Source organism: Triturus cristatus, chromosome 2_2, assembly GCF_964204655.1.
Source record: "Triturus cristatus chromosome 2_2, aTriCri1.1, whole genome shotgun sequence".
NCBI classification, from domain to species: Eukaryota; Metazoa; Chordata; class Amphibia; order Caudata; family Salamandridae; genus Triturus; species Triturus cristatus.
Genome location: NC_140582.1, coordinates 716,963,989 through 716,991,126, shown reverse-complemented (window position 1 = coordinate 716,991,126; position 27,138 = coordinate 716,963,989). Strand labels below are relative to the sequence as shown.

General features: G+C 48.7%; 1 protein-coding gene across 14 annotated transcripts in view; it reads left to right on the top strand.

The window, feature by feature from the left end:
• The window catches only part of SORBS2 (sorbin and SH3 domain containing 2), a 665,007-nt gene that overhangs the window by 429,099 nt on the left and 208,770 nt on the right, over nt 1-27,138 (top strand). For all 14 annotated transcript variants that reach the window (XM_085641964.1, XM_085641952.1, XM_085641951.1 and 11 more), the window contains one exon: nt 2,659-2,773. In XM_085641964.1, coding sequence (XP_085498090.1) covers nt 2,659-2,773 — 115 coding nt within the window. The remainder of the gene's footprint in view (nt 1-2,658; nt 2,774-27,138) is intronic.

Genomic DNA, 27,138 nt, shown 5'->3' with positions numbered 1-27,138 from the left:
GCTTGAGCTGTGCCCTTACGCTAATCAGAAGCGGCGAGAATCGGATGCGCGGTGCTTTGCAAGACATTGAAATAAATAAGTAAATTAACAGCTACAGTTTGCACTTTGCTGCGTAACTTTGCGCAGTGAACGCCTTGCCTCCCGCACCCATGTAGCTGCAAGACGCCCTCCTCTGAAATTATCAGCGCTATATGATCAGATCACTTCCAACGCGACAGAGGGGGATGGGGGGAGGGCTGATCTGAAGGGCCTCCCTCTGAAAAGATAATGTCTGTAGGAATGTCAGATGGCAGCAAGCGGCACTTCCTCGGTAAATTGATAGACTTCTGATATTTTTGGCGGGAAGCTGCGAATAAAATGTACTGCAACTGAATTCGAAAGATGCCATTCTTCCGCGCTTGCCCTAGGTTCACTCCCTGAAGTATACCTGAAATGCATCCCGCCTGCCATTATGCATCTCAGCCATGCACCGACTCCGCTCAGCAAATCCTGCACTCCCTGGTGTGTTCCTGCAGGTCCACCAGCGCCCAGCCCGAAGGAAAGAGGAAGCAATCTCGAACTGTCAGGACTTATTGTGATATCAATGGGTTTCAATACAAAGCTCGGTTGCTCCAAAATGTACAGGCTTGCATTTTGCTTTGAATTTATAAATCTTAGGGTGGGAATAGAGAATCAACAGACTGCCACTCAAATCTAAATTAATCCATTTCATTGTGGAAAGACTGCAAATCTAAGCAAACAGTTTCTAACACTTTCCACATCATTTTTTCAGCTCAAAAGTGTAGAGCGAATAACAGCAAATATTGTCATGGAAACCTGGCTCCCTAATGAAGTTGTACATGTTTTGTGTCTGTGGCAGCTTCTCATAATACTTCGGGGAAATTAAATTGCATTTGCCTGTTTTCAAGCTTTGCTGCTGTTAGGATATTGAATTGTATTGTATTTTTTGTCATTATGGCATTGTTATGAGTCAGGTTCTTTTATGTTCGATATTTCAGTCTTTGCTTCAAGATGCTAATAATAACCCAAAATGATTCTACAAACCAAATAAAAAATCCATATCTTGTCCGTGTAGACAGAAGTTCATTTAGGGTACTGGTGCCCTCACATTTGCCGCTGGGCTTCACCCAGGAGAGGCCCGGTGTTCGTTTGCACACTTTTAAGGACACTACCTTCTTCTCTCTGTTCCCTGTTTCAACTAATGCACATTTCCTTTGTGGCCTTTTAGCAGTTGTAACTTGTGCTTATGACTGCAGGGCATTGAATTTGGGGAGACTTCCTAAATCCTGATTTACTTAATCTGGATTAGAGACATTATTCATTTTAAATCACATTTATGACTGCACTAATTCCCCTACTCTGCCATGTGCCGTGGATGGATAAACAGACTATTAGAGGTGGGAATACAGATTTGCCGGAGGGGGACCGAAGGTGGGTTTTTATCTGAATTGTTGTGAACACCGCCAAGCACGTACCCTTGTGGGTTTTCACCAACACTCCCAGTTGCTTTTCACACAATATTTGTAGGTTTATTTTTAGTGGTAAAAAAGTGCAGTACGGGATAGGTTGTGAAAGTGCTCCGGATGCAATGGCACTTTACAGAAATCGTAGGCTTGGGCCTACAACTTCTAACGTTCTGCATCTACAATCAGGCCCTTGACTTTGGTAATAGACTCTGAGCAGAGCTTCGCACTGGCTGCGTGATGGCTGTGCGGGAGGTGCAGAAGGACGAGTGGGCAGAGTGCCTACTACATGCACAGCTCCCAGCTTCTGCAATGTTCACATCCTTCCAGGGCAATCTAACACCCACCCAACTCCAGACAGTTCCTGAGGCGATTATAGCTCTGCACATGCTCGGCCTGCCCAGCAACCAATCATACCTCTGCAGGATCCTAGGCAGCTGGGCTGTGGTCCTAAGTGCCAGCTTCTTACTTGAGACAGTCTCCGGAAGGACATCTCTTGCCATGAGCAGCCAGACTAATCTGAAACCCCCTTCCTTTGCCCTCAGGATCGGGAAAAGTGCAACTATGTTGCATTCTCCAAGTAAAATGCTATTTTGCCTGAAAAGTGCTTCTCATAAACATAAAAAAGTCAATTTCTGGGCATCTTCATGTATTTTTTCAACTTTAATTAGACAGTTTCAATGGCTGATTCTTTACTTCAATTTACTGAAGCACTGTCCCTCTCAGGGCGGCCACAACTGCTAAGGGCTCCAGTGAACTGTGCATGACACATCTTGTGTGCCTTTCTTTTCACTGACTATTGCTGTTAAAGGCGATCATTTCATTTTTGTATTCAATGGTCTACACTATATGCTTAGTTATGTGTTCCCATGGTAGCAGCTTTTTGACACCAAATAAAAACATCCGTGTTGGAGTAAAGAGACGTAGAAGAAAATATAGTTTAAAACAGAGTTACCCTTACCGAGAAAATAGTTCTTTTGAGCCCCGATGTAGAACATTTTAAAGGCTCTTGTGATAAAAACCCCTACTTTATGAAGGGACGGTATATTGCATAACCTTGTTTGTAGTAGCCTTACTTAATGTCATTCAAAGTCTTGAGAAATTAACAGATAATAAAAAATCAAAATGGAGGCAGCAGAAAAATAAAAGCTGATGGACCACCCCTTGCTCACGAACCTCTTCTGCCCCTTGCTAGGCATGACTGGGACCCTCCGGACAGGAAAGTAGACACACGCAAATTTCGCTCAGAGCCGAGGAGTATTTTTGAATATGAACCAGGAAAGTCGTCCATCCTCGAGCACGAACGACCGGTAAGTGTCATCCCTTTTGATGTCCAAGTGGCCATAACCGTTTTGGGGGTCCCCACACGCAGTTCAGCACGTTGAAAAGCTGGTGTAGAGGTAATTGCAGCCAAGTGCAGGCCAACCTAACAAAGATTTTCTCTGACATTCATTTATTAATATAAAGCTCTGGCGGTTGCCTTTCGGTTACTTCCATGGCTGACAGTGGTGTGGAGGAGTGCAGCTCGGGTAAAGGTAAGGGCTTGTGACTAGGGGTAGACACAGCCCACCAGAAGAACGTATATTCATGGTGATAAGGTGCTCATGTTTTTGAAAGGGGTGATGTGTTAATTACTTTGGTAGGTGTGTAGAGTTGAGGAGAACTGAAGCTACAAGTGAGAACCAACTATTGTAAACTCGCTTTGGTTGGGGCGTGGAAAGTCCTTTCAATGGTGGCCTGCTCAGGGGGAGAAGCTGAGGCTGCAGAGCTAAAGTGGGCTGGGGTACTCATTCTGTGGCTACTGCCTCTGGCCGGCTCCTTGATGACAATGATGAGGCTCTGTCATTTCTGGAGCTTGCTTTCTTCATTGGGAAATTATGAGAAAATAATCAGATCATAAGCCACTTTTAATTTCAGACAAGCTGTATAGCACTGCTACAGGGCCAGTGCTAGAATCTATGAGTGAGGGTCCTTTGTTGTGTGTGCAGAGTCCATGCTGAATCACTGTGCGCTGGGCGTCATCTGCCACTGCCGTTGTACATGCATCCACAGACACTTCTGCATACTGCTGTGGTTCAAATGAACTGCCAGGGTGGGGAGAGGTTGCCGATGATGAAGCATGACACAATTAAGAGTGTGAGGGTTCCTCTTCCATAAGAATGATCTTCTCCTCCCCATGCACTTGGACTGGAATGCTGCGAACGTCCAAATTGGGTTGACATTCATCTGCCTTGCAGTAATACTGTAGCTCGTACTCTACCTATAGCTGCCACACTGAGGTGTGATAGTTGTATGTCTTCGGAGGGCGTGCAGCAGCTTGATCTCCTCCTCTCCCTTGTGTGTGAAGAGTTGTTCAATTGAAACCAGTCAATTGAAATGTGTTTTAAGGGCATGCACTGGAAGGTGCTTCCGGGACCATTACGTTAAGGATAGCGCCGGTGTGTATGAATTAGCATATTTAAATACACTGTGATGATTTCTAGGTACGCTAGAGGTTCCGTGCAGTGCACTGACGTGTTTATATGTTACGTCTATAGCTCTACACAAGCGCTCATCATGGCAGGACGTTTAATTCAAATACCCACCCTGGGTGTAAAAATGCTTCGTTGTTATAAGGTGTTGCAAACATTAAATCTAAGGTTGCATCACATTGCCTTGTTGCGGCTCAGCTGGGATTCAAGTACATCACAAATGAGAATTCACGTTAAAAACTGGAGAAGAGGAAGGCGGGTGTGTGCAGTGCGTGGGACCAGCAGCAGGATGTGAGGTGGGATTATAAGGGGGTGTGGAAGAGCAGTACAGAGTTGGAAGAGAGTATTCCTAATCTAAGAGTAGAACAAAGGGGTGCAGTCCTGACAAAGATGCTTGTTTTCAAATCTTTCCTAAACAGGGCGCGCATCCCTTTTGCGCTGAATTCCCAAGTGTGCATTAAGTGTTTTGCTCTCCATTTCCAAGACCATGTGCTTTAATTGGCATGCTGTCATTATCAGCTACAGGACATTATCCCACCCAGAAGATTATCTCCCCCTGAAGTGAAAGCATTCTTTGTACACTGTCTGGCCTGCTTAATCAGTGTCCTGGAATGCAAAACAGGTCCCTTGACTGCCGGGTGTTTGAACACAACAAACGTTTCCACCAGCATACCAGCTACTTCTGCTTATTGCAAGAAGGCTCATTTACTTAATAAAAGCCTCTTATTGCCCATTAAAGTGCCTTATATAACGGAGCTCATTGTACAACCCATAGAAAGCGGCACAGAAAGGCCCTCGCTGTGAGTGGACCGGTGTTTGATGCTCCAGTTATCGCACATGATACATTATAATGCCCTGGGGGGGAGGGTTGTTATTCATTGGACGCAGTAAATAGCAACTATTACAAGTTTTTCCAACATAATGAGGAATAACATGTTTATTTTGTGCGTGATGCTCCAAAATCCACATGTCCTGGCAATTACCATACATTTTTGCCACATGAAACTCTGGTGGGTTTCGCCTGCTAAGATTTACTTCAGGGGTCAGGCGTTATTGCCCACGATCATTACTGGGTGTGATGAAGACAGCTTGACTAATAATTCCAAACCCTGCAGGACCAGGGCTTTGCACAGAGATTGGAATTTGACAGGCCACTCTTAATATCCGATAACAAGGCTGGACTGGCCTCCTGGGACACAAGGTAAACCCCTGGTAGACGGCTAGTTTTAGAGGTTGATGGAAGCATCATCAGCTATCCAGCCTGGCAAGCAGCGGCGGCTCCTCCGCTAATGTGAAGAGTCCCCCCACTGCTCTCTGAGCAGTGCAAAGGAACAATAAAATGGTAATAGCAGAACGTTATTATCATTTTATTTTTAGTATGGAGCCAGGTTAGGGCAGGGCTCTCATCAGAGGGAGGAGGAGTGGTTGGTGCTGGCCAAGCTGTCATGCGCACTTAGCATTTCTCCACCTAGCTGTAGTACACAGCCGGGTGGAGAACTGTCCCAGGCACTGCCTGGGCAGCCAAACACGCCACTCAGACCAATCACAAAGCTGCTGTCATGCTGGTGACAGCAGATTTGTGATTGGTTTAGGGAAGTCTGGGTGCTACTGGGAGCCAGGAACAAAGGGAGGGCAGAGGAGAGGCGGTGGCCGGAGACAAGGAGGTAAGTAGTGTTTTAGATTTTATTCCCCTTTTTATCCAACACTTCTCTCGCCCCAGCCTCCACCCCCCAACACTGTTCCCTAGCAGCCTCCACATCTGGCAAGCAACCCTGAGAGAACACACATTGTTTCCTAGTAGACATTTATATAACTTGCACTAGGGACTGGTATGAATTATCAGGCTTAAATTTCACAAGACAACAGCTTACACCAGCGCACACTTTCCAAGTGAGGAAAAGTAATGTGGAAAGTATTGGAAGCAAAGAGTAAGATTAATCCTACAACCGTTATTGATCAAACTATCCGTCAAACCTCTTGAGAGTCCCAGTGCTCCATTTTACCGGGGCAGTATGGATGCTTCTTTTAATTTTTGGCTGGGTCATGTTTCTATTTTCTCTTGTTACCCCAGCCTGATTGTGTGGAGTGTGGAAACCGATGTGTGCACAGTGTATTTCCCATGAAATCCACTTCTTTCTGTTGTGTTCATATATCTTGTGCACAAATATAAAATGCACTATCGTGTCTCCTAGTAATCACAGAGCTAGAGGATTGCTGCCTGCCTCCCAGTACTTAATTTGAGCCTGTGGTTGCAGGTGGTGCCCACCAGTACTCATTTTTGGGGATTGGCAATTATTTTTCCTCAATAAACTTTGATCCAGAGAAAGAGAGAGAGAGAGAGAGAGAGAGAGAAAAACAGAAAAGTGGAAAATGAGGAGTGAGAGAATGACAGAACACCAGTGGAAGAGGGAGAAAGCAGGAACCTGCAGGAATGATACAGGCAGGGAGTGTCTGGTGGTGGATCATAGAGGCATAAGGTGAAATCAACACTACACAACCTTCGTTAGCACACACTGCGGGCTTCTGAACAAAACGATGGGCTTCTGCACTTTATTACTTTACTAATTAAGTACTGCTGTCTCCCCGGGGGCGTGGCCAAGCCGCGGGCTGAGATGGCCGCGCGGTGTTGAAGCTCCATGGCCGACTCAGCACCAAACCTGTCTTTCCCGACCTCCTGATGCGGGCGAAGGCTGCCCGGACCCGGCGCTGACTCCCCTGCTCTCCTGCAGTGACCCGGAGTGGTGATCTGGCCCCGACTGCGCCCAGAGCGACCGAAGAACGCCAGGGCCGAGCGGACCCGATGCCCAAGATGGCGGCCTGACTCGGCGGCCGGGGAGGTTAGTGCGGCGGCCGATGGTGATGCGGGTGGCCGGGGGGAAACTGGGGGGGGGATTTGAGCGCTGGGGCGCGGTCTGGTGTGGGTCCGCTTCGCCCCCTTCACCGCCGTTGGCCTGGGGCAGATCGGGCGTTGGGCCGTTGCTCGGCGCCGCGGTCGCATCCTCCCTCGCTGGCCCCTCTCGGGTTCCCCGCGCTGTTGCGGTCTGGGGACCTGGAGGGGCGACGGCACGGCTGACTGGCGGTGGGGGTGGGCTGGAGGGGATCTGCGCTGACCCTAGCGCCCGGGCCGCCTCTGCCCCCCTTCCCTGGGACCTGGCTCGGCTGCTCCTGGGGTTTGCGGCCTGCGCCGTCCGGGCTCCCTCTCCCCGGCCCTGAGTCGCCTGGCCGCGTCTGCTGTCGCCCCGCTGGCCGCCCGTGCTGCTTGGTCCGAGACTCGGACCCCCAGAGAGGCGCCCCCTGGTCTTTAGCGCGAAGAGGACGCCTTGTAGCGGTGCGGCCGGTGCTGGTGCCCGGGTCTGGTGTGCCACGTGGCCGGAGCCTGCGAGGGACCGCTGCATCGCCCGCGCTGCGGGCCGAAGAAGTGGCGGAGCCGTTTCTCCTCCTGAGTCGTCGTCCCAGTGCCTTGAAGCCGCCTTTTGGCACCCTACCCGCGACTGGCAGTCTGTCCGGGTGGGGGCATGGGACGAAAGGACCCCAAGCAAAAGACTTTGCCCTTTGAAAGGCTCCACGATCAGCCGGCGGACCAACGCCCGGACATGTCGGACCCTGCTGGAGGCCAGTCCTCTGGCCCGGCGGCTGCTGCTCCATCCCCAGAATGGCTTCAAGAGATGCGTGCTGGATTCAGGGCCCTCGATGGACGCTTTGATGCCCTGAACAAAACGTTAGAAACGATGGGGGCGAAGATCCAGGCCCACGATAAGCGTTTGGGGGAGGCTGAGGCTCGAATATCTGCGGTGGAAGATGGCGCAGTGCAGGACACCAAGCGCTTAGACCGGCTGGAGCGCATACTAAAGGAAGTGGCCATCAAGAACGAGGACTTGGAATCGCGCAGTCGGTGCAATAACGTCCGAATCACTGGGGTTCCTGAATCCACGGCTACCGGCAGGCTGGATGTTTTTGTTGAGCAACTATTGTCGGACATTTTTGGGAGAGACTCCTTCACACCAGGCTTTGTGGTAGAGAGGGCGCACCGCTCACTTGGGCCGCGACCTAACCCGGGGCTCCCTCCTCGCCCGGATCATGAACTTCCGAGACCGGGACACGGCCCTGCGGCTGGCCAGGGAGAAGGGCGAGATCACCTGGCAGGGCTCGAGACTCTCGTTCTACCCTGATTTTACCGCCATGGTACAGGAGGCTAGGCGTAAATATGTTGGGGCGAAAGCTGCGCTCCGCAACCTGGGCCTTAAGTATGGTATGCTGTATCCGGCCCGGCTGAGGGTTGACATCGATGGCCGACCGCGGATATTTGACAATCCTACTGCGGTGCAGGAGTTCTGCCGAACATATAAACCACGCAGGGGCCCTTCGGGGGGCGATGAGGATGGACACTCTCCTCCGCGCAGTGGTTCTGCGATTAGCCAAGACCTGTTCTCCGGCTCTGGGCCTGGCTGAGTCGGTGCCCGCAACGCAGCTTTAGACTTCTTTTTCTGTCTGTTTGCAATGGGGAAGTTCGAGACACTTTGCTATGTCCTTGCTTTTTCTGTGGTGCTGGGTCGGCGGCGGGTCGTTGCCATTCCCCTTTGGTTGACACCGCCGGGAGCACTTTTGGCTTACAATGCCTATTTTTTGTTCAATTGTATATCGTTGGTATTGCTATTTGAAACTTCGCTTTTCTTCCACAGGTTGGGGTTTGCCTCACGTTTGCGTGATGTGGCTGGGTGGGGGGTGGGGGGACGGGATGGGGAGTTTTGATATTCTTGACATGGCTGGTCAGATTGTAACTTTGCGGATACACGGAGACGCTTCTGCTTTCCTGCTCTCATTGCTAGTGGTATGGCAGCAACGGTACACATAGGCTTACATGAAGCCCCCCTTGGCCTTTCACTCATGTCTTGGAACGTCAGAGGCCTGAACAATCAACGAAAATGCAAGCAGGTACTACACTATCTGAATCGACACAGGGTCGACATTGCCTTCCTGCAAGAAACGCATTTACACACCTCTGTTCCCGCTCGCTTTGCAGCTTCCTGGGGCGCCCATAGATACTTCTCCAATTTTAGCAATTACGCCCGAGGCACCGCGGTGCTGATTCACAAGAGAGTCCCGTTTCATTGCCAGCTGTTCCGGGGGGATCCGGAGGGTCGCTTCTGCATAGTACGAGGGGTGTTGATGGGTCATGCGGTCATCCTGGTATGTGTGTATGCCCCTAACACTGATTCCCCGGAATTTTTTCATGCGCTGACTGCCCAGCTTGCGACGCTTGAACCAGCGTGCCTCATTCTTGGCGGCGACTTTAACTTATTGCTAGATGCTGATTTGGATAGCACATCTGGGGCTGCTCCTTCCAAGCCCAGGGCGCGGCGCGCTCTTTTGGACCTTTGTCACCAGTTCTCCCTAGTAGATATTTGGCGCAGGCGCAACCCAAACACCACTGACTACACACATTTCTCGGGGCAACACAACACTTGGACCAGAATTGACTATTGGCTGCTGTCCCCGGGCCTGTCCCCATGGTTTGGTGGGCTCCTTACTCTCCCTCAGACCACTCCCCTGTGTCGCTCCGCTTGGATGTCCCGCACCCCGAGGGTTTTGAGCGACAGTGGCGATTCCCTGGGAGAGCACTGCTGGATGACTTATTTGTCCACGAGATTTCCGAGGCGATAGAGGACTACTTCACGATTAATGCAGGATCTGTAGACTCTCAGGCCGCGCTCTGGGAGGGGTTTAAGGCCTACATCAGGGGGATTTGCATAGCCAAGCACTCTGGGGTCCTGAAGGCGCTGCGCGCAACCATTAAGCAACTGGAGGCACAGCTAGAGTCGATTGATGCTGAGGCGCAGCTTGGGCAGGCTGGGGACGTGTCCGCTAGGCGGCTTCGCCTCCTGACTGACTTCCGGGAGGCTGCGGACAGGGAGATTCTGTATCTTGGGAAGTACCAGACGGCGCGTAGATATGGTGAGGGAGACAGGCCGGGACGCACACTGGCTCAGGCTTTGAGGCCTCCGTATGGTAAGTCCTTGATAGTTGAGGTGAGGGGCGTGGATGGCTCGCTCCGCACAACTCCCACAGAGATCAGAGACGAATTCCTGACCTACTTCTCCGAACTATACAAGACCAAGCTGGGGGAATCCCCAGCCTCTCGTGCGGCCTACTTGTCGGAAATCGCACTTGTGTTCCTCGATAAGGGCATGCAGGAGTTCATGGCGGAGCCTATAACTGTGGCGGAGGTGCGCGGGGCGATTAAGGTGCTTCGCGGGTCCACAGCCCCCGGCCTCGATGGCTTCTCCGGGGATTTTTATAAGGCTTTCTCTGATCAGCTGGCGCCACAACTGATAGAAGTGTATGCGGAGGCTCTGGAGCGCGGCTCCCTTCCGGCTACCCTCAGCGAGGCGGTAATAGTCCTACTTCCAAAACCAAACAAGGACCCGACGTTGTGTAGTTCCTATCGGCCCCTCTCCCTTTTAAACTTTGACTACAAGATCCTGGCAAAGATAGTGGCCAACAGGCTCTCTCAATTGATGGAATTTATCATTTCGCCCGTCCAATCGGGCTTTGTCCCGCGTCGCTCTACGTCTTTAAATCTGCAAACGCTTTTCACGGTCCTACATAGAATTAACCCTGCCACGCCTGCGGCGGCGGTCCTCCTGGATACCGAGAAGGCCTTCGACACTCTAGAAGGGCCTTTCTTTCTCTCCGTCATGCAACGTATGGGCATGCCGGAGAACTTCCTTGCTACCACGCGGCTTTTGTATAGCCGCCCCACGGCCCGATTGCGTATCAATGGCACGCTGTCCTGTCCCTTCTCTTTAACGCGTGGTACGCGGCAGGGCTGTCCACTCTCACCGCTACTGTTCATTTTGGCCATGGACCCCTTGATCCGACATTTCCAGGAGCGCCATCTCCACAGGGGTCTCCAGTTCCGGACGGGTCCCTTGCTTGCGTCCCTCTACGCAGATGACACCATACTGTATGTAAGAGAACCGCAGGTCAACCTAGCCCCCCTGATACGGGAGATCCTTCGTTTCGGCGCACACTCCGGGCTGGGCATCAACTGGCATAAGTCCGTAATCTTCCCATTAACCAGCAGCACCTCCCCGTGGCAGTGCGAGTACCCGTTGGAGTGGTGCTCTGACTCGGTTCGGTACCTGGGCATACAGATCCATCTTAACACGGACGAACTTATCCGCCTCAACTATGGCCGCGCTTTGGACAGGCTGGAGACACAGGTGGAGGGATGGTTGAGGCTCCCACTGTCCATGTCGGCCAGAATTGCAATCATAAAAATGATAGTTCTCCCTAGATTTTTATACCTCTTCAATAATATCCCTGTCCCTATCACCCGGGCCTTCTTCTCCACGCTGCGATCCCAGCTGATCAGGCTGGTATGGGGCGGGAAGCACCCCCGGATCGGTTGGAAGACCCTCACGCTCCCTCCTGATAGGGGCGGCCTCGGGGTACCGGATCTGTATTTGTACTATCTGGTTGCGCAATGTGCGCACGCCTATGCCTGGTACCACCCTGACGCTCGTATTCCGTTCCTGCGTCCCGAGGCGGATTTCGTTCTCCCGGGCCGTTTAGCGGCTGTGTTGCCAAAGGGGGTTCCCCGGGACCCAGTTGATATTCAAACGGTGTCCACCACAAGCTGGGCGTGGCATCGTCTTACTCACTATCTAGCCCAGCCTCTCCTCTACTCCTCTTCTCTTCCACTTCCCAACCCCGGATTGCTGTCTGGCACGGGGGAGGCGCTGGTTCAGCGTACTTTGACCAAGTTTCACCTTACTAAGATCGGAGACCTCTACCCTGGGGGCCACATATTTTCGGTCTCGGAGGAGGAGCGCTTCAGTGAGGCCACGTTCATGGACAAATTTGTCCTGCGCCGGCTTTATTGTGCGGCTCGTTCAGACATTGCGGGATTCCCTCTCGAGCCAGCATCCTTCGAGCCTCTAACTCTCCTCATTGACAAGGACTTGGGTGCCCATATGGTTTCCAAGCTTTATAAGGCATGCGCGGCGCTGGTTCCATGTGAGGATGGCCGATTGAGAGCGGCCTGGGAGGCAGATTTGGGTAGGCCGATCACAGATGACCAATGGACCGCTTGTTGCAAAGTCACTAACGCGATATCGCTCAATAGTCGACATAAGCTCCTCCATTATAAATTTCTTCGCCGCTGCTACATGACCCCAGCTAGGCTCCACGCATTGACCCTGCGCGCCCGCACACATGTTGGAAATGCGCTGCACCACACGCTGACTTTGCACATCTGTCCTGGACGTGCCCCAGACTGCAATCATACTGGACGCAGATACATGAGATCCTTGGCGTTATGTTGGAGCTCACGCTGGTTCCCACTCCGGAGGTTGCGTTATTGGGCTACACAGTGAACTTCCCCAAGAACGTCCGCAGGCTAGCCTCCCTGGGCCTGCTACTCGCCAAGCGTGAGGTGGCAAAACATTGGGGCGGTAGAACGGCCCCCACGGCCGGGACATGGCTCACGTCTATGGCTTATTGCAGCACAAATAGCGAGATCTACGCCAGTCTCCTCCCTGCAGTGGCGCGTCCCAAAGATATCTGGGGCCCCTACAAGACCTATATCGCTAACCTCCCGAGCTCTTCCCCACCGCGAGCCAGTTCCGGAATAGTGCCTACGGGAGTGGGGTAGCTCTGGTAGTCCTCCCTGTTGGGTATTGGGGGGATGTGCGCTCTCGGGGCGGGCTGCATTGGGGGAGCTGAGCCGAAGATGGGGGGGCCCGCTGCACATGGTTGGTGTGTCCTGACTGCGTCATTCCCCTTTAGTGGACACGGGCGGATGAGACGGGTGGGCTCTGGATGGGGGGTCTGTCTATGGTCTGCTGCCATGATGTTGAACTGCTGTTTGTATATGAGGGGGGAGTGTAATGATGTATCTCCGCACTTGTTCCTAAATGTCTGCACAGCCGATATTCTCGCATTGTTATGTTTTTCAAAACTAAATAAAAAGTTTATAAAAAAAAAAAAAAAGTACTGCTGTCTCCCCCAGGCCACCAGCTCCTCAATGCCAGAGGGGAGCAACCCACCATCGATTGTTTTAGCATAGCAGGTGCAGTGGCGCAGCTAAAACTACTGCCAACCTGGGCGGCCCCTTAGTTTGCAGCCAGGTGCAGGTAAGAGCAGGAGAGTGGCGGCCGACAGATGTCTTGTTCACTGGTGGTGAAGGGATGGTGGTAGTCAACAGAACCAACTTCCACACCTCCGCTGCTCCCAAAAACAGTGTCGCCCCGGGCGCACTGACCCCTCCCCCAGCTGAGCAGGTGGGAACAGCTCAATGCACTTACGAATGCGTGTGTGGGAATTAAGTATTGCTCATGTCCTTCTGAGAAGTGAAAGTAGGGCTATTCCCTGGTACCCTGCTATTGGCAAGAGGTTCTTCTGTAGCCTTTGAGATTTACAATGACTCGTGCCTCCCATTGCCCACCGTGCGCATTACTGATTGTGGACTTTCCATTAACAAAGTTAAGCACTTTCCCCCGAGCTCTCTGAGGTGTCATGTCTGAGTGTAAATGAGTCTAGGCAAACAAAATACCTGGAAACTTCTAATATGTTTTAAAGCATATGTTGTAGTAGTGATGCCACTATGTGCACAACCTTTGGGCAGATATCTCTGGTTGTGACGCCGCTGAACAGAAAACGCCTGCTTAAAAGAGTGCAACACTATGCCAGAGTGGAGTGGAATGACCATTAGTGCATTTTATAGGGACCCGTGCGTGTTAACCAAGACACAACACAGGATGACCATTCAGAACTTCAAATGTTGGTTACACACGTGCTTCAGCTAACCTGTGGGTTCTTGACAACATGCAGCTGATGAGTACCTGTGAATAATCAAACTATTGGGTTGACTTCTCTGGGCCTTGCTGTACCCCTCTTGTGCGCTTCTGCAGTAACTGAAGGCTAAAAAGGTTTGCCAAAACTTAAGCCAGGTTTTCGCACTAAAATATGTAAACCTAGAGTAGGGGTGCAAACGTCAGACTCAGGATGTGAGGACCCGTATCCCTGCAGAGGGACTTGGCACCATGCAGTCGCGGCTGCTACCAATATGCAATGTCGGGGCGGCAGGGCAGCAGCAGTGGCGGTGGCATCGAGGAGGAAGGTGAGGGTTAAATAATTTATTTTTATTTTTTAAACTTACCTGTTTCTGTGGCTGCCTCGCGCTCTGGTGCTTATGCTTCTCCCGGCAGTCCCTGGGACAACTCCCCATCCAATCCAGATGCTGCTCTCATACTATGAGAGCAACACCATAATTGGCCTGAGCGGGCTAGTTTGACGCTCCGCTAAGGCACAGGGTGTCTGTGCTGTTTTACTTTTCAGCTGCTGGCTCTGAGTCAGTAGGGCAACGCTCCTCCGCCATTGCTTAGGAGCCACAATTGGCACCACGGAAAACCTGAAATTTTTTTTCGAACCGATGCATCTTTTACCTCACTTAATTCAGCAGATTGACTGACATTTCCCAAAAGTAAGTATATTACTGACCATTTGTTCAGTAATATTTACTCCCTCTGGGGAATCTAAATTAACCTTGCATTGCTTCCCAATAACTTGTGAGAGTTAGTAACTCCTGGTGACTACATCAGATGCTAGTCTGCTTCCTTCTAGACAGTTCTTTTCTGCAGACCTGTGCCTTGCTTGCTCAGAAGAACTAACCGATCTTTCACAAGGTCACTCACCCCCCTCAAATGACCAGACTTCTTCGTGCCTGACACACATTTTCTATGAGTCCTTTTCTGTGAAATCGTCCCACCAGCCTCTTTATGGGCACCGTGTGTTCCTCTCCTGACACCATATCTCCTGCAGGCATGAAAGCCTCATCGCCATGGGGGGGATATGATGCTGCCAGCCAACACACCTGGGCTTACGAGCGAGTGTTTACGTGTTTTTTGAGTGGCTTCTCAAGTTTGGAAGGCATCGCTGAGATGGTTTCCACCATCCTAGTAACCAAAACAATCCCCTCCTCCTGAATACTTATCTAACCTTGAGGTTGGTCAACTGTTTACAAATTAATCTGTCCCTCACATCCAGCCTCTTACTGAGATCTAGCACCACGTGATATATACGCACCTTAAAAAGAATTCATCTAACAGGCAAGAAGCATCCTGGTGCTTAGCAACCACACCATAAGAGAGCGAATAAAAGCTGGAATATGAGGTTGCCAAACAAGCTGGTGCAGATGCCTTCAAAATGACCAACCTATGATGCATCTTCATGTGGCTCACATGTGAAACGTTGAGTCAGACATGGCACCGTAGGAAGTGTTGTGTCATCACCACAGATGCCACACAATAAACAACAGCTTTCGGGACAACTCTGCCTCATGTGCAACTGTAAAAAGAAGCCAGCGTAGGAAGACTGCACATGGATTGCCCGCATGTGGGTACACATGCCAGTGGATGCTCACCACCTCGCTCCTCAGCAAGCATGGCTTTCCTGATGAAACCAGGAGCCTCCAGCGCAGCAGTGAGACCGCAAATTCCGGGGTAGCAAGATTCGAAACCACTACTCTCTCAAAACCCAACCCATCCATCCTCTTCACGTCCAAACTTAGACGAAATTAAAAAGGGAATAAGTTAAGTGAACGGAGATGGGAAAAGCTAAAATGGGAATGCAGCGAAAGGCTCTCAAAATGACGAAAGAAAAGCAAAAAAGATAATCAAAAGACAGAAAATTCAAATCCAGGTCGACACATAACATACACTATAGTGTCCACATCGTTTGAAAGCCTATGTAGACTTCCCCCGCCCCTCTAACCACGAATGAAAGTTCTGTTTCTCTTAGAAATTGTTATCCAATTTGGAGAGAAGTGATGGCATTTTTAAAGCCACAAATCTTAGCAAGGCGGCTGCTTTGCATTCTTGGAATTGCGCCCTCTTTGAATGCATAATATCAGAAAGACTTAGGGCCAGATGTACGACCATTAAGTTTAGCGAGTCTCAAATTGCGACTCGCAATTTGCAACTAGCTAAACTTAATGTACAACAGTGTCTCAGCCACTGCGATTCCCAATGGATATTGCATGCCTCATGAATATTAATGAGGTTGTCGCAATTTGCGACGTCATTGGGAATGGCTAGCACTCCCAGGGATGGTGGCCGCCTGCTGGGGTCAGCAGACCACCATGTCTGGAACTGCTTTTAAATAAAGCATTTTTTTTTAAATGCAACACGTTTTCCTTAAAGGAAAAGGGGATGCATTTAAAAAAGAACAATTAAAATTTTCAGTTTCATATTTTTAAGGGCTGGCAGTGTTCCCTGGGACCAGTGGCTGTTCTTAAAAAATATTTACATACCCATTCAAAAAGGGTAAGGGATCCCCTGGGGACTCCTTCCCGTTTGGGAGTGGTTTACCACCTATTTGAAGTAGGTGGTGAACTGCGAGTGCTTTGCAGCCTCAAATGCCATCACAAAACAATAGTACATGGCATGGTGACTCACTATTAGGGAGGGATGCCCCTTCCTAGAAGCGAGAGTCGCAAATGCTTTTTTGTGAGTTAGGGACTAGCAAAATAGCATTTATACATGCCTGGAACCTTTTTTGCGGTCACAAACTGGCTGATCTCCCGTTTGTGGCTGCAAAAAAAGCTTTGCACATCTGGCCCTTAATGTATTACCCCCGCCTGGCAGTGCTGACAGTCTGTGCTGAGAGTTTTACTTCCACGTGCCAGCGCCGCACTGACAGAGCTGTGACCCGCCGAACATTATCTGACCGGAGAAGGCCTATCACGGCACAGACTTTAACAAGGAGGAACTTTGAAATTACAGAGTAAACCAGAGTGTGAACAGTAAAGCTTTTGTAGGAGGCAGTGTAATGAATGTTTAAGTAGAATATTGAACAGTTAGTCAGGCTTAGGCCAAATAGTTGCTTTATTTTTTAATGGACTCTTCAATCCATTTTAAAGGAGGTTGGTTATTTTGTGCACGCAGAGGGACTATGGTTGGACACAAATGGCAATGTCCCAATTTCTTGCTTCTAGCTTGGAGGTTGGAAGGCTTTTGCGATCGGCGCCATTGGTATAAGCAAAGAGCCTTTGCTGCCAGTATTCATCTTCTAATACATAAACAAAGACATTCTAAGCAGAATATCTGAACCTTGCGTAGATTAAAGCCTATTTGAGGCTGAAGTTCACTGCAACCCTTTTTTGTGGCAGCATTTAGTAAGGTGCCATAGGGAATCCAAAATGGCACCCTTACTCCACGAGGATGCAAAGACAGCTTTCGACAAAACAGCTCAGCAAACTCACCATTGCCAAGTAGCTCAGTGGCTTGAATTGTTCTCAGTGCTCAGCTGATGGCCAAGGTGGTGTGATGATGTGGACGTCAAGCATATTGCACAATGGCTGCGCTAGGAGGAGTGGGTGCGAAGTGGGGATCAGTGACGACAAGCACAAAAGTCAAATGCTCGACTGATGAAAAAGTCATTACATACTCCAAATGTTTTTAATTTGGCTTACAGTGATAAGGGATTAATATGCTCTTATCAGAATTGGGTCCTAGAATTAATATTGTTACATGTATTCATCACAGAGATTAGGTTTCTGCCCTTTTTAGTAATGCCTAAGAGGCAGCTTTTAGAAAGATGACCGTGCTCTTGATCAAGCACATTTCTGATGGATACTTCTAGGCACAGATTTCTCACCTTGTGAATACACCACAGGTGCTAGCCTGGAGCCAGAACATGTCTAACAATTCCCTTGTGCTGTGGTAAATGCCATTATGCAGCTCCATTTCAACTTTGCCCTGGTCCAGAAGTGAAGTTGGAGCTCCTTATGATTGTCACCCCTGCACACTGATGTCAGTTCCTTTCTTTCCATGCCTTTCGGACAAGGATGCTACCTCAATGTTTCTGTCATTTGACAGGATGTTTTGTCAAAAACAAAATCTCAGTGTGCAAGGGATAGATCCCTTCTAAAGATGATTGGATTTGAGCTCTGTAGGGACTGTCACAAAAAGCTTTTCGGTTTGGTGCCTGGTTTTGTCACACAATTCAAAGTCTTGCAGGGACTGTACCAGGATTAATTTACGGGTGATCTGGCGATGTGAAGCCATGTTCTACATCACTGAACATGGTCGGAAGGCGCATAAAGGTTGGTCTCAGTCAAAGTCATGGATGCAGACCAGTTGCGGATCTCAAGGCCATTGTCAAGAAAGGTCCTCTCCTCATTCAAAGTCATCACATAAGTCAAAACTGCTGAAAACATGCAAGAATTCAAAGCGTGACTCTTCATTTCCTTACCACTCTCCTCAATAGAAGTTGTGTTGTGGACGTTGGGTGTCTCTCGATATCGGTCTCCTACCACAGAACTGATCCCACAACCTATTCTAATTCGACCCGAGTTTCCACGCCCATTGGTGAAATACATCACCATCTCTCGGCTGAACACCACCGACTGCTAGGGCGGTTTAGTTGGTACCAGAGTGGTGCTTCAGCACCATGCGTTGATGAAATCCATTTATTTTCCAAGTGACGTACAGGCTTCACTAATAGACATGCCATTCGATGGTACCCATCTCTTCGAACAGAAGGTGTAGTCTGCCCTGGAGCGCTTCAAAGAGAGCAGATCTACAGCACACCTCCTCGGCAATATCCCCAGCAGTATTGCCCCTTTTGAAGCTTCGGAAGAGGTTCAGCTCAACAATATCTCCAAGGTCCACGTCTGCAACAACAGACCCCAGTACCTTTCGAGGTAGGTGGATTTATCAGGCAACATCCAGGCCTCCGGGGCAATTAACTGCTCAGTCGCCTGTACCTCCCTCCAACCCGACAAAATCATGTTAGCTTGCCCTCAGTGGCACATGGCCATCCTGTTGGAGGCAAGATATGGTATTACCTCCACTCCACCACCAACAGATCGGTGCTTCAAATCATTCAGGAAGGATATTCACTATGATGCCTTTCCACTGGGTTGAATATACCACCTACACTAGAGTGGTCGAAAGACCACTTGTGTATCTTACAAAATTAAGTCCAGGCTCTTTGGGACAAAGGAGCCATTGAGAGGGTCCAGCCATCAGAAATAAAAATTATATGTTGTTTCTGTTATTCCCTGGTGCCGAAGAAGGACGGAGGCCTTCATGCTATTTTAGATGTTCTTCCTCTCAACTTCTTTCTCAAGAGGAACAAGTTCAGGTTTCTCCTGCTGGCCCAAGTTCTAACTTCTCTGAATCCAGGTGACTGAATGGTGGTGTTGGACTTGCATGACACTTATGTCCATATCCTGATCCTCCTGTCCCACAGATGTTACCTGAGGTTCAAGGTGTCCCAGAAGCATTTTCAGTTTTCTATGCTCCCGTTCAGACAGCTACTTCAGGAGACATCTCAGTTGCAAAAGATGGTCTGAGTCCTACGCCCAGGCCTGCACAACCTACACGTCTTTTTGTGGCGACTGAGTGGTGACAGCTGATTCCTTTTGACCTACCCCCCAAGGTAGTGGATGTCATCTTGGTGGCCAAATTCCATCCACGATGAACATTTATGGTGGACATGGAGGAAGTTTGTTGCTTGGTGCATCTCTCTGAGAATGGAACTGCTGCAAGTCAAATTGTCTGATGTGTTGCTGCTTGTGCTGTGGTTCGCCTAGCAAGGTCTTTCTGTGGCCGTGGTTAAAGATTATTTATCAGCCATTTCTGCCTTTTTATGTTTACCACATCAACTGTTGTTCAAATCACCAGTTGTGATGTGTTTTCTGAAAGGGTTACTCCACATGTTTGCACCCTAACCACAGTAGGACCCTAATTTGGTTCTCAAATACTTGATATATACCCCATTTAAGCCAATGCCTGTTCACAAGGTGAAAAATCTGCATTTAGAGGTATCCATCAAAAGAACATGTTACTTCCCTTCGACAATGATCTTTCTGGTGTATACTCTGTCTAAGTACAGATTTGTTTTGGCTGGGGGAGATTTATATAGCGCGAACTCGACCCGAAGGTATCGGCGCGCTTTCCATGAGCACCAGTTGCGTTACAGATTGTTTTTGTTAGACACTGGGAAATGAAGTGATTTGCCCAGAATCACAGTATGTTGAGCGTCTCTGCCGAGACTGAAACCCAGTTCCCCAGCTTCGAGGTCGGCCGTTCTGGCTGTTAGGCATATTCTTCACTGAACCTACAACCTGACAGTTCTGTGGAACGGACTCTTTTCTTCATCTTAAAAAGATCCCAACTTATCGATCTGTACACTGTTAAACCTAATCAGTGGCTCCTTGTCCAACAGAGTGGACAGAGTTCAGAAAGAAAGCAACGTCAGCGTGCAGAAGTGGCAATAATATGGGTTTCTGGTGGCACTTCTGGGGAGGAACAGAGTTGTTGCAGAGGCACACAATGCCACCTACTGGCATGTAAAGGAATTGCTAGAAACAAATTCTCCAGATCCAGACAGCAGGGGTATTCACAAGGTGAGGAATCTGTAGTTAAATAGAGTACCCACCAGAAAGAGTGTTACCGAAGGCAAGTAACTTGTTCATTGGACTGCCAGAAATTAAGCATTTTGTGCTGTACTCTGTCACCCCTAATGATTATACTACTTTGATAATCTACTGTAGGCTGCTTTCACAGGTGGTCATTTTATCTGATTCTTGCAAGCATCTCACTCTTTGAAGCCTACTTTATTTCGTGCACACTTTTTTCTAGTATAACCAAGTTGCAGCATTCACAAATTTTAGGGTTTGTGATGACATTGTGGTCTTTTCTGGGTGAAGCATACTGCTAAAAGAGGTTAACACTTACAGACTTGTAGGTTTCGTGTACCCCTCGCAAGTAGTTGCCCAACCTTGCAAAGCGTGTAACCTAGCTTCTTTGAAGTATTATTTTCTACTTTTCTTTCAATGTTTATTATTTTGAGTTTCTTAAATGAAGGCCGGGGGAGTTGGCACTATAAGCATAAGTGACAGTGACATTACAAAAGAGGTCTTGGATATGAAACCGCACTTATTTATTATCTTGGGAAGTTATTTACATATGGTGTGATGATGAAAAGAAACAAGACCCCATAGTTTCTCAATATGTGAAAGTAAATTTCACATCAAAAATTTACAAAAATGGTTTGATCCGTACACATTAAATGACAAGAAAATCAATTCCACCAAGTGAGATTATTCACACATTTCTTTATTCTTTATGCTTTTCTTCACAAGTAGCCAACGCGTTTTGTCCTATTATAGGACTTCTTCAGGGCTCAGCAATAATCTGTTGTGCTATATTAGTTTTCTCACTTCTCAGGTTGAGTGGACTTTAAGGTGCTCTTTCTGTGCGTCTTTTATATCAGAGCCTGGACAGAACTGGTATTATATGGTATATTCCTATAAGCGGTGTATTGGTCAATGTCGACCTCAGTAAGAGTGGAGCTGAACAGCCAATGCCTTTCGTTCACTACATGTGAACTTCATCAGGGCCTAGTACGTGTCACACTTGAGCTCCTGAGCTGGCTTCTTTCGGTGAGCGCACAGAAAGAGCACCTTAAAGTCCACTCAACCTGAGAAGTGAGAACACTAATATAGCACAACAGATTATTGATGAGCCACCATAAGACCAATTATATCCTCCATCGTCCTCGTTTCTCACATTTGTAACACCGCATACTGCAGCCAAACTCAGCCACAGGCAGGGTCATGACTGGATTGGCTTGACGGGGCCTAAGGGCAACTGAAGGTGTACTGTACGCAATACAGTATTGCTCTCAAAAATGGACCCACAATTGGTATGTATACTCCTCGTTGTAATAGCATTCCTCACTACCACCCCAAACACATTTGTTTCAGATAACCGCTCTGAAAAGGTATTACCTCATTATAAAAGGGCCACGATGTAATTACTGCCAGCATCTATCTGGGTCTTTCCCAAGCTCACCAACTTGCCCCATTCCATATTTTATTGATTCCATAAAGACCACTTAGTCATTATTCTTCGCACCAGATGGCTTAGCATATTCAATAGACCGATGATTCTCACTAACTGGTTTTGAGATCTAATTCACAGCAATGTTCTTCTTTATATCTTTATTTTATCCTTCTATATATAATTTCTAACAGATCACCAATAAATAAATATAATGCACTGCTGCCCGATAGGGTCAAAGTCCAGACCGCATGAAACCTCCAAATAAATAAATCCATTGAGTGAACTGGTGGTGAAGCCTGTGCTGTAAGGCACAATTTTGACCATTGGTCTTGTAAGTCTTGACAATAAGTAGAATGGTAAAGAGATACATGGAAATTTAACAAGTGGTAGAGCAGGCATGATTCCACTAGGCATTATCACCAACAATAGCATTGACTCTTAAAAGACCAGAACACATCACTTCCAGTTTGTTAGAGTTTGCATAAGAGAAACAACTAGACCAAATAGAAAACCTGAAAACCAGGTGGGGTACAAAAATAAAGCAAAGCACCATGAACTGTAGTGGGTGGAGCCCATTGGTAGTGGATCACTATTTTGCATGTGATGTATTCCTTGGCAAGAATGTGATATCAATAATACTGCATCCAGTACTTTGACCCTTTACATTGTAAGGCACGTATATATTTGCTTTCCACAACTCTGCTTAAACTTATCTCCCAAGGGAAGAATGATTGGAGTTGAGAATAGTAAATGAATATTTGCCTTACAATATTCGTAGGTCAATACACTGGATGCGGTATTTTGTAGGTGGATATGACCGCCCTCGATATAGTATCCTACAGCCAAGCCCTGCAATTCAACAAGGAGACTTGGTGTGACCTCATGTCCCTGGCACCATGCAAGGTGAAAGAAAGCATAATGTATCGGCGTAAAATACCTTCAGGCATGTTATCATTGGTATGTAAGGTGCGCCTAAAAAGACAAGGCTGTAGTGAAACAAGCACTGGCATCTCATGGGGGAGGACATGAGTGGAAGTGATGATGCTGCTGGGTCAGCAGGCCTGTGTAGTAAGGATGAGCCAGTAAGGCCTGCCCTCCATACTGATGGACTGTCTAGATGAGGGAGGCTTACATTTTCCTCTTCTCTGTTGTACTGATGAGCACGGAGAGCGGCTCTTGTAAAGATTGAGTGACCCCGCGTATACAACAGCTAATAGGACAACTTCCATGTCCAGCTCATTGACAACTACAGAAAGCTACAATCATTTGCCAAAATGCACTCCCTGTCTAACTAATGATGACCAAGCGTGAACGAACATACCCCGGTCGCTTCTAAAGCACGCATGCTCCAAACCCACACACACAAAGCGTCACCTCAAATACCCTTCTCTAGCTCCTACCCATGTTCAAGACATACGTTTGCACAGTTTCTTGCTAACTGCACTGCTGTGCCCTGATCCGATGTGGATATTTATGTTCCATCAGCTTACTCACTCCTCCCCCCACAGTCGCATGTTCACACCGATGTGTTTGCGCAGCCGCTACTCAAGCATGCTGCACACTCTTGAAGCATAGTGTCGTGGGTATTTGCACAGTCCTCTACAGCTCACTCACTCTCTTCCAGGAACATAACTGAAGTGAGAGGGTTGCACAGCTCACACAGTCCCCCCCCCCCCCTGAAGCTTCCAGACATCAGTGGCCTCATAGCTCTTGATCCGTTGAGGAACAGGTCTTTTACACACCCTCCTCATCCACACGAGGCACTTGGGCGTTTGGAGTGCATGTCCTCTTCTTCTCACTCTAGAAACATCACTAAACAAGCGTACTTTTACATCCCCACTACCTAATGAAACATTCCAGATGGGGAGTTTTCAGAGTCCTCTCTAATAAACCATATGTTTACATGCATGTTTACACAGCCCCTTCTTGTCCACACCGCTTCCCTTGGCACGTGCCCTGCCACTGGTATTTGCACAGGTCTTACTTTAGCACCGTTCTGCTTCCTCCTCTCGAAGACATAACTGGGGGTATTTGCACAGGTCCCTCTGGAGCACATATATCTAGATTCCGATACATGGATGTGCCTGACGAACCCCTCTCTCGTTTCATAAAACGCGTGTGGTTATCGGCACTTCAATAAGTTTAGGTTAACCTTTTGCATCTAGTCTCAAACAGTTTGAAAACAGATTTAAGAACTGTTTTTTTGCAACTTCGCTCTTCCCGTAACTTCGACTCCAGTCACTACCATGTTTCAAAATTATGTCAGCTGGGTAGACCTATTAATATAACTCATTTCCGTTGGAAGAAAAAAGCCAGTTGCTCTAATGATAAAATGTTTGAATATCAAACCGTTGTTTCCAAACTAGATAGTTTCAAACTACAAGTTATATGTTTGAAACTGAATTCCTACTTCCTGTTAAAGAGCTCATATCCAGCCACTGAACCTCCTTTGACAGCCTCTCAAAGGGCGTACTGGAACAGCCTCTATTAAACTACTCTAGACATGGGGTTTGCATAGCCCCAACCCAACCCTCTCACCAGAAAGATGTCTTCACACTAGTGTCATAGTCATAGTCAAATAAACTCTATTCGGCAGAAGGCCATAAAAGCATAACACACAAATAAAAACATACTGCAAGATTAAAGCATACAATCCACTATAAACAGCTAAACACCGAATATCATGAAAGCGCCATACACATATCAAGGGCGCATAAAGTGCATAAATCAACCTCAGATTAAATAATACATTATGTTCCATATCTCTTCTGACTCTGAAAGGCTGTTGGTATAAAGGTTAATAAGGAGTAACACAACTCCCGCGAGCCTGACTTCAGATACATCAGTCCTTCTCTATGAAGTCTCAGATTCGATTTGCACAATAGTGGAACTAGAAAGGAGCATCTCGGCTCCGAGTACAGGCAGCAGAAGCTGCTATCAAAATAAAGTGTTGGGGCAGTACAGGGGCAAATAATTTAAAAAAGCATTTACCTGCTACTTCCGCTCCCAGCCGCCTCGGTGCTCCTCTCTTCCGGAAGTCCCTGGGCCAGCACAGGCTCTCAGACTCCCCAACCAATCCAGACGCTGCTCTCATGCTATGAGAGCAGCACCTGGATTGGTTTGAGCAGCCTGGTTAGGCGCTTGCTCAGGGACTGGGCAGCTGTGCCATTTCTCCACCCAGCTGTACAATACAGCTAGGGTGGAGAAATTTAACAAGTGCCCTCCACTTCTCCTCTCAGTCCCTGCGCTGTCAAGAGAGGATTGCCTGGCCCCCCCCTAGTCTCGGCAGCATCAGCTATCGGTGAAAAACGATAATAAAATTGTTTTATTTTATTTTTCATTCTGCAGTGGGGTGATGCTCCTCCGCTATTACGGAGGAGCAGTCGCTGAGTACAGGGTACAAAGTGAAATAAAATGACTAGTGCTCTGTGTTACACCCGCAAGGCGGGAGATCCCTATTTCATACTCCTGCTGTGGGAAGGCAAATTTAGAATGCAGGGTTTCCATCCTAAAAGTTATTAGCCAGTGCCAGTGGGTGGGGTTCTCAAGCCCCTAGGTATTGCTCTCTCAGGGAGGGCGCCCTCAGACCGCAATCGGTGGTGTAACGCTGGAGCCTGGCGGGGGTGCGGGCCTCTTACTGTGCAACCCAGAGGAGGCGAGAGGTCCACGAGTGGTGCAGGGGCATTAGTAGCTGTGCCTGGTGACTGACTCGCCTTGGCTCCCCCAATCAACAAAACTACAAAACAGCAGAGCAACACAGAAGGGCCACGGCATAGTGGTGCAGGAGAGCTGCTGCCACACAGATTACAGTATTGCAGGCAGGCAAGATCCTGAGACCTGGCTAGAGGGCTTATGCCTGGAGCTATGAGGGTACCCCCTGCCAGCTGTTGGCATTGGGTGCCAGACCAGTTCTCGCTAGGGGCTGGAGGCAGTGGACGGAGGTGCTCCCCTGGAAGCATAATACCAGAAGTGAGGAATAAACTCAACAGATTGCAGTGGGACTGGGTGTACGGCCAGAGCTAAGAGAGGTGCTACACAACAGAGAGCCCCACCAGAGCATGAAGAGCCGACGACCAAGAGGTGGCGGAGTACGCCTACTGAGGAGAAGGCCATGGGGAAAACAACCTGGAAAAAAGACCAAGATAATCCAGGACCACAGCATGAGGAGGAAGGGGGACCTGCACAGCCAACTGATAGTCAAGTTTCGTGACCTGTAGATGGCAGACTTACATTACACAGTATCATGCAGGCCATTACAGTCTCAAGAGCGGCGGTGGAGACCAAGATCGACACCTTTCAGAAATCCGCGCTGCACTGGCTGACACCAGAGTGACCACCATGAAGGAGAAAGTCCACACTCTCGAACTTAGAGTGGAGGACGCAGAGAACAGATCGCGACGGAATAATATCTGAGTGGTGGAGCTGCCCAAAAGAATTTAAGCCCATAGCATGCTCATTTACCTGGAACAATGAATTCGGGTGGAGGTCGCCGGAGAGGGCCTTTCCCCTTTCTTTGTGTTTGAGAGAGCACACAGTGTGCCTGCGAAACCCCCGTGACTGGGCACACCACCACACACGGTGATAGCAAGATTCCTGTTTTATAAAGATAGAGTTCATATTCTTGGGCAAGCTCGTAGGAAGGGATCTCTCTCGGTAGAAAACAGCACATTAAGGATCATTCGTGACTACTGAAGATAAGTCCAGAAGCAGTGATTCTCTTAACTGGCGGCAAAGAAGAAACTATGACAGAAGGAAGTCCCATATGCCATGATGTTCCCAGCACAGTTGAGAATCGTCACAAAGACCGGTGCACAATTCTTCAATGTGGCCCAAGAAATCTTTGAGTTGATAGACCAGGAGGTTCGGGAACGGGGGGACAGACAGACCAGGCTCCACTCATCCACCGGACCAGAAGAACCGGCTCGCACTGCTGATGGGCCCTTTGCACTTCTGTGGCCCATCTCAGGAAGAGATTCAACACGAACAGCTGAAAGTAGTTGCAGCTGTAGCCTCTTTAAACACAACCAGGGGGCACAGTGGGCAAACACCCACATCAGAGGACAGGGCCAGAGACTCTGAATAAGAACTTAGCAGGGCTCGAGTCGGGGTACCACGCGGGTGGACGGCGTCCCCCCACTTATTTTACCAGATTTTTCCGGGTGGACGCCGTCCCCCCTGCCCAAAAGCTGGACAGCATTGTGTGAGCAGAGAGCCCGGGTGGGAGGGAAGTTTCCCGTAAATTGCCAAAGATATGCTAATATTTGTAATTGGAGACTTTAAGAGGCACCGGTGGTGTGTGCAGGCTGGAGTGATTGGGAGGCAGAGCGAGCAGGTGTTGGCAGTTAA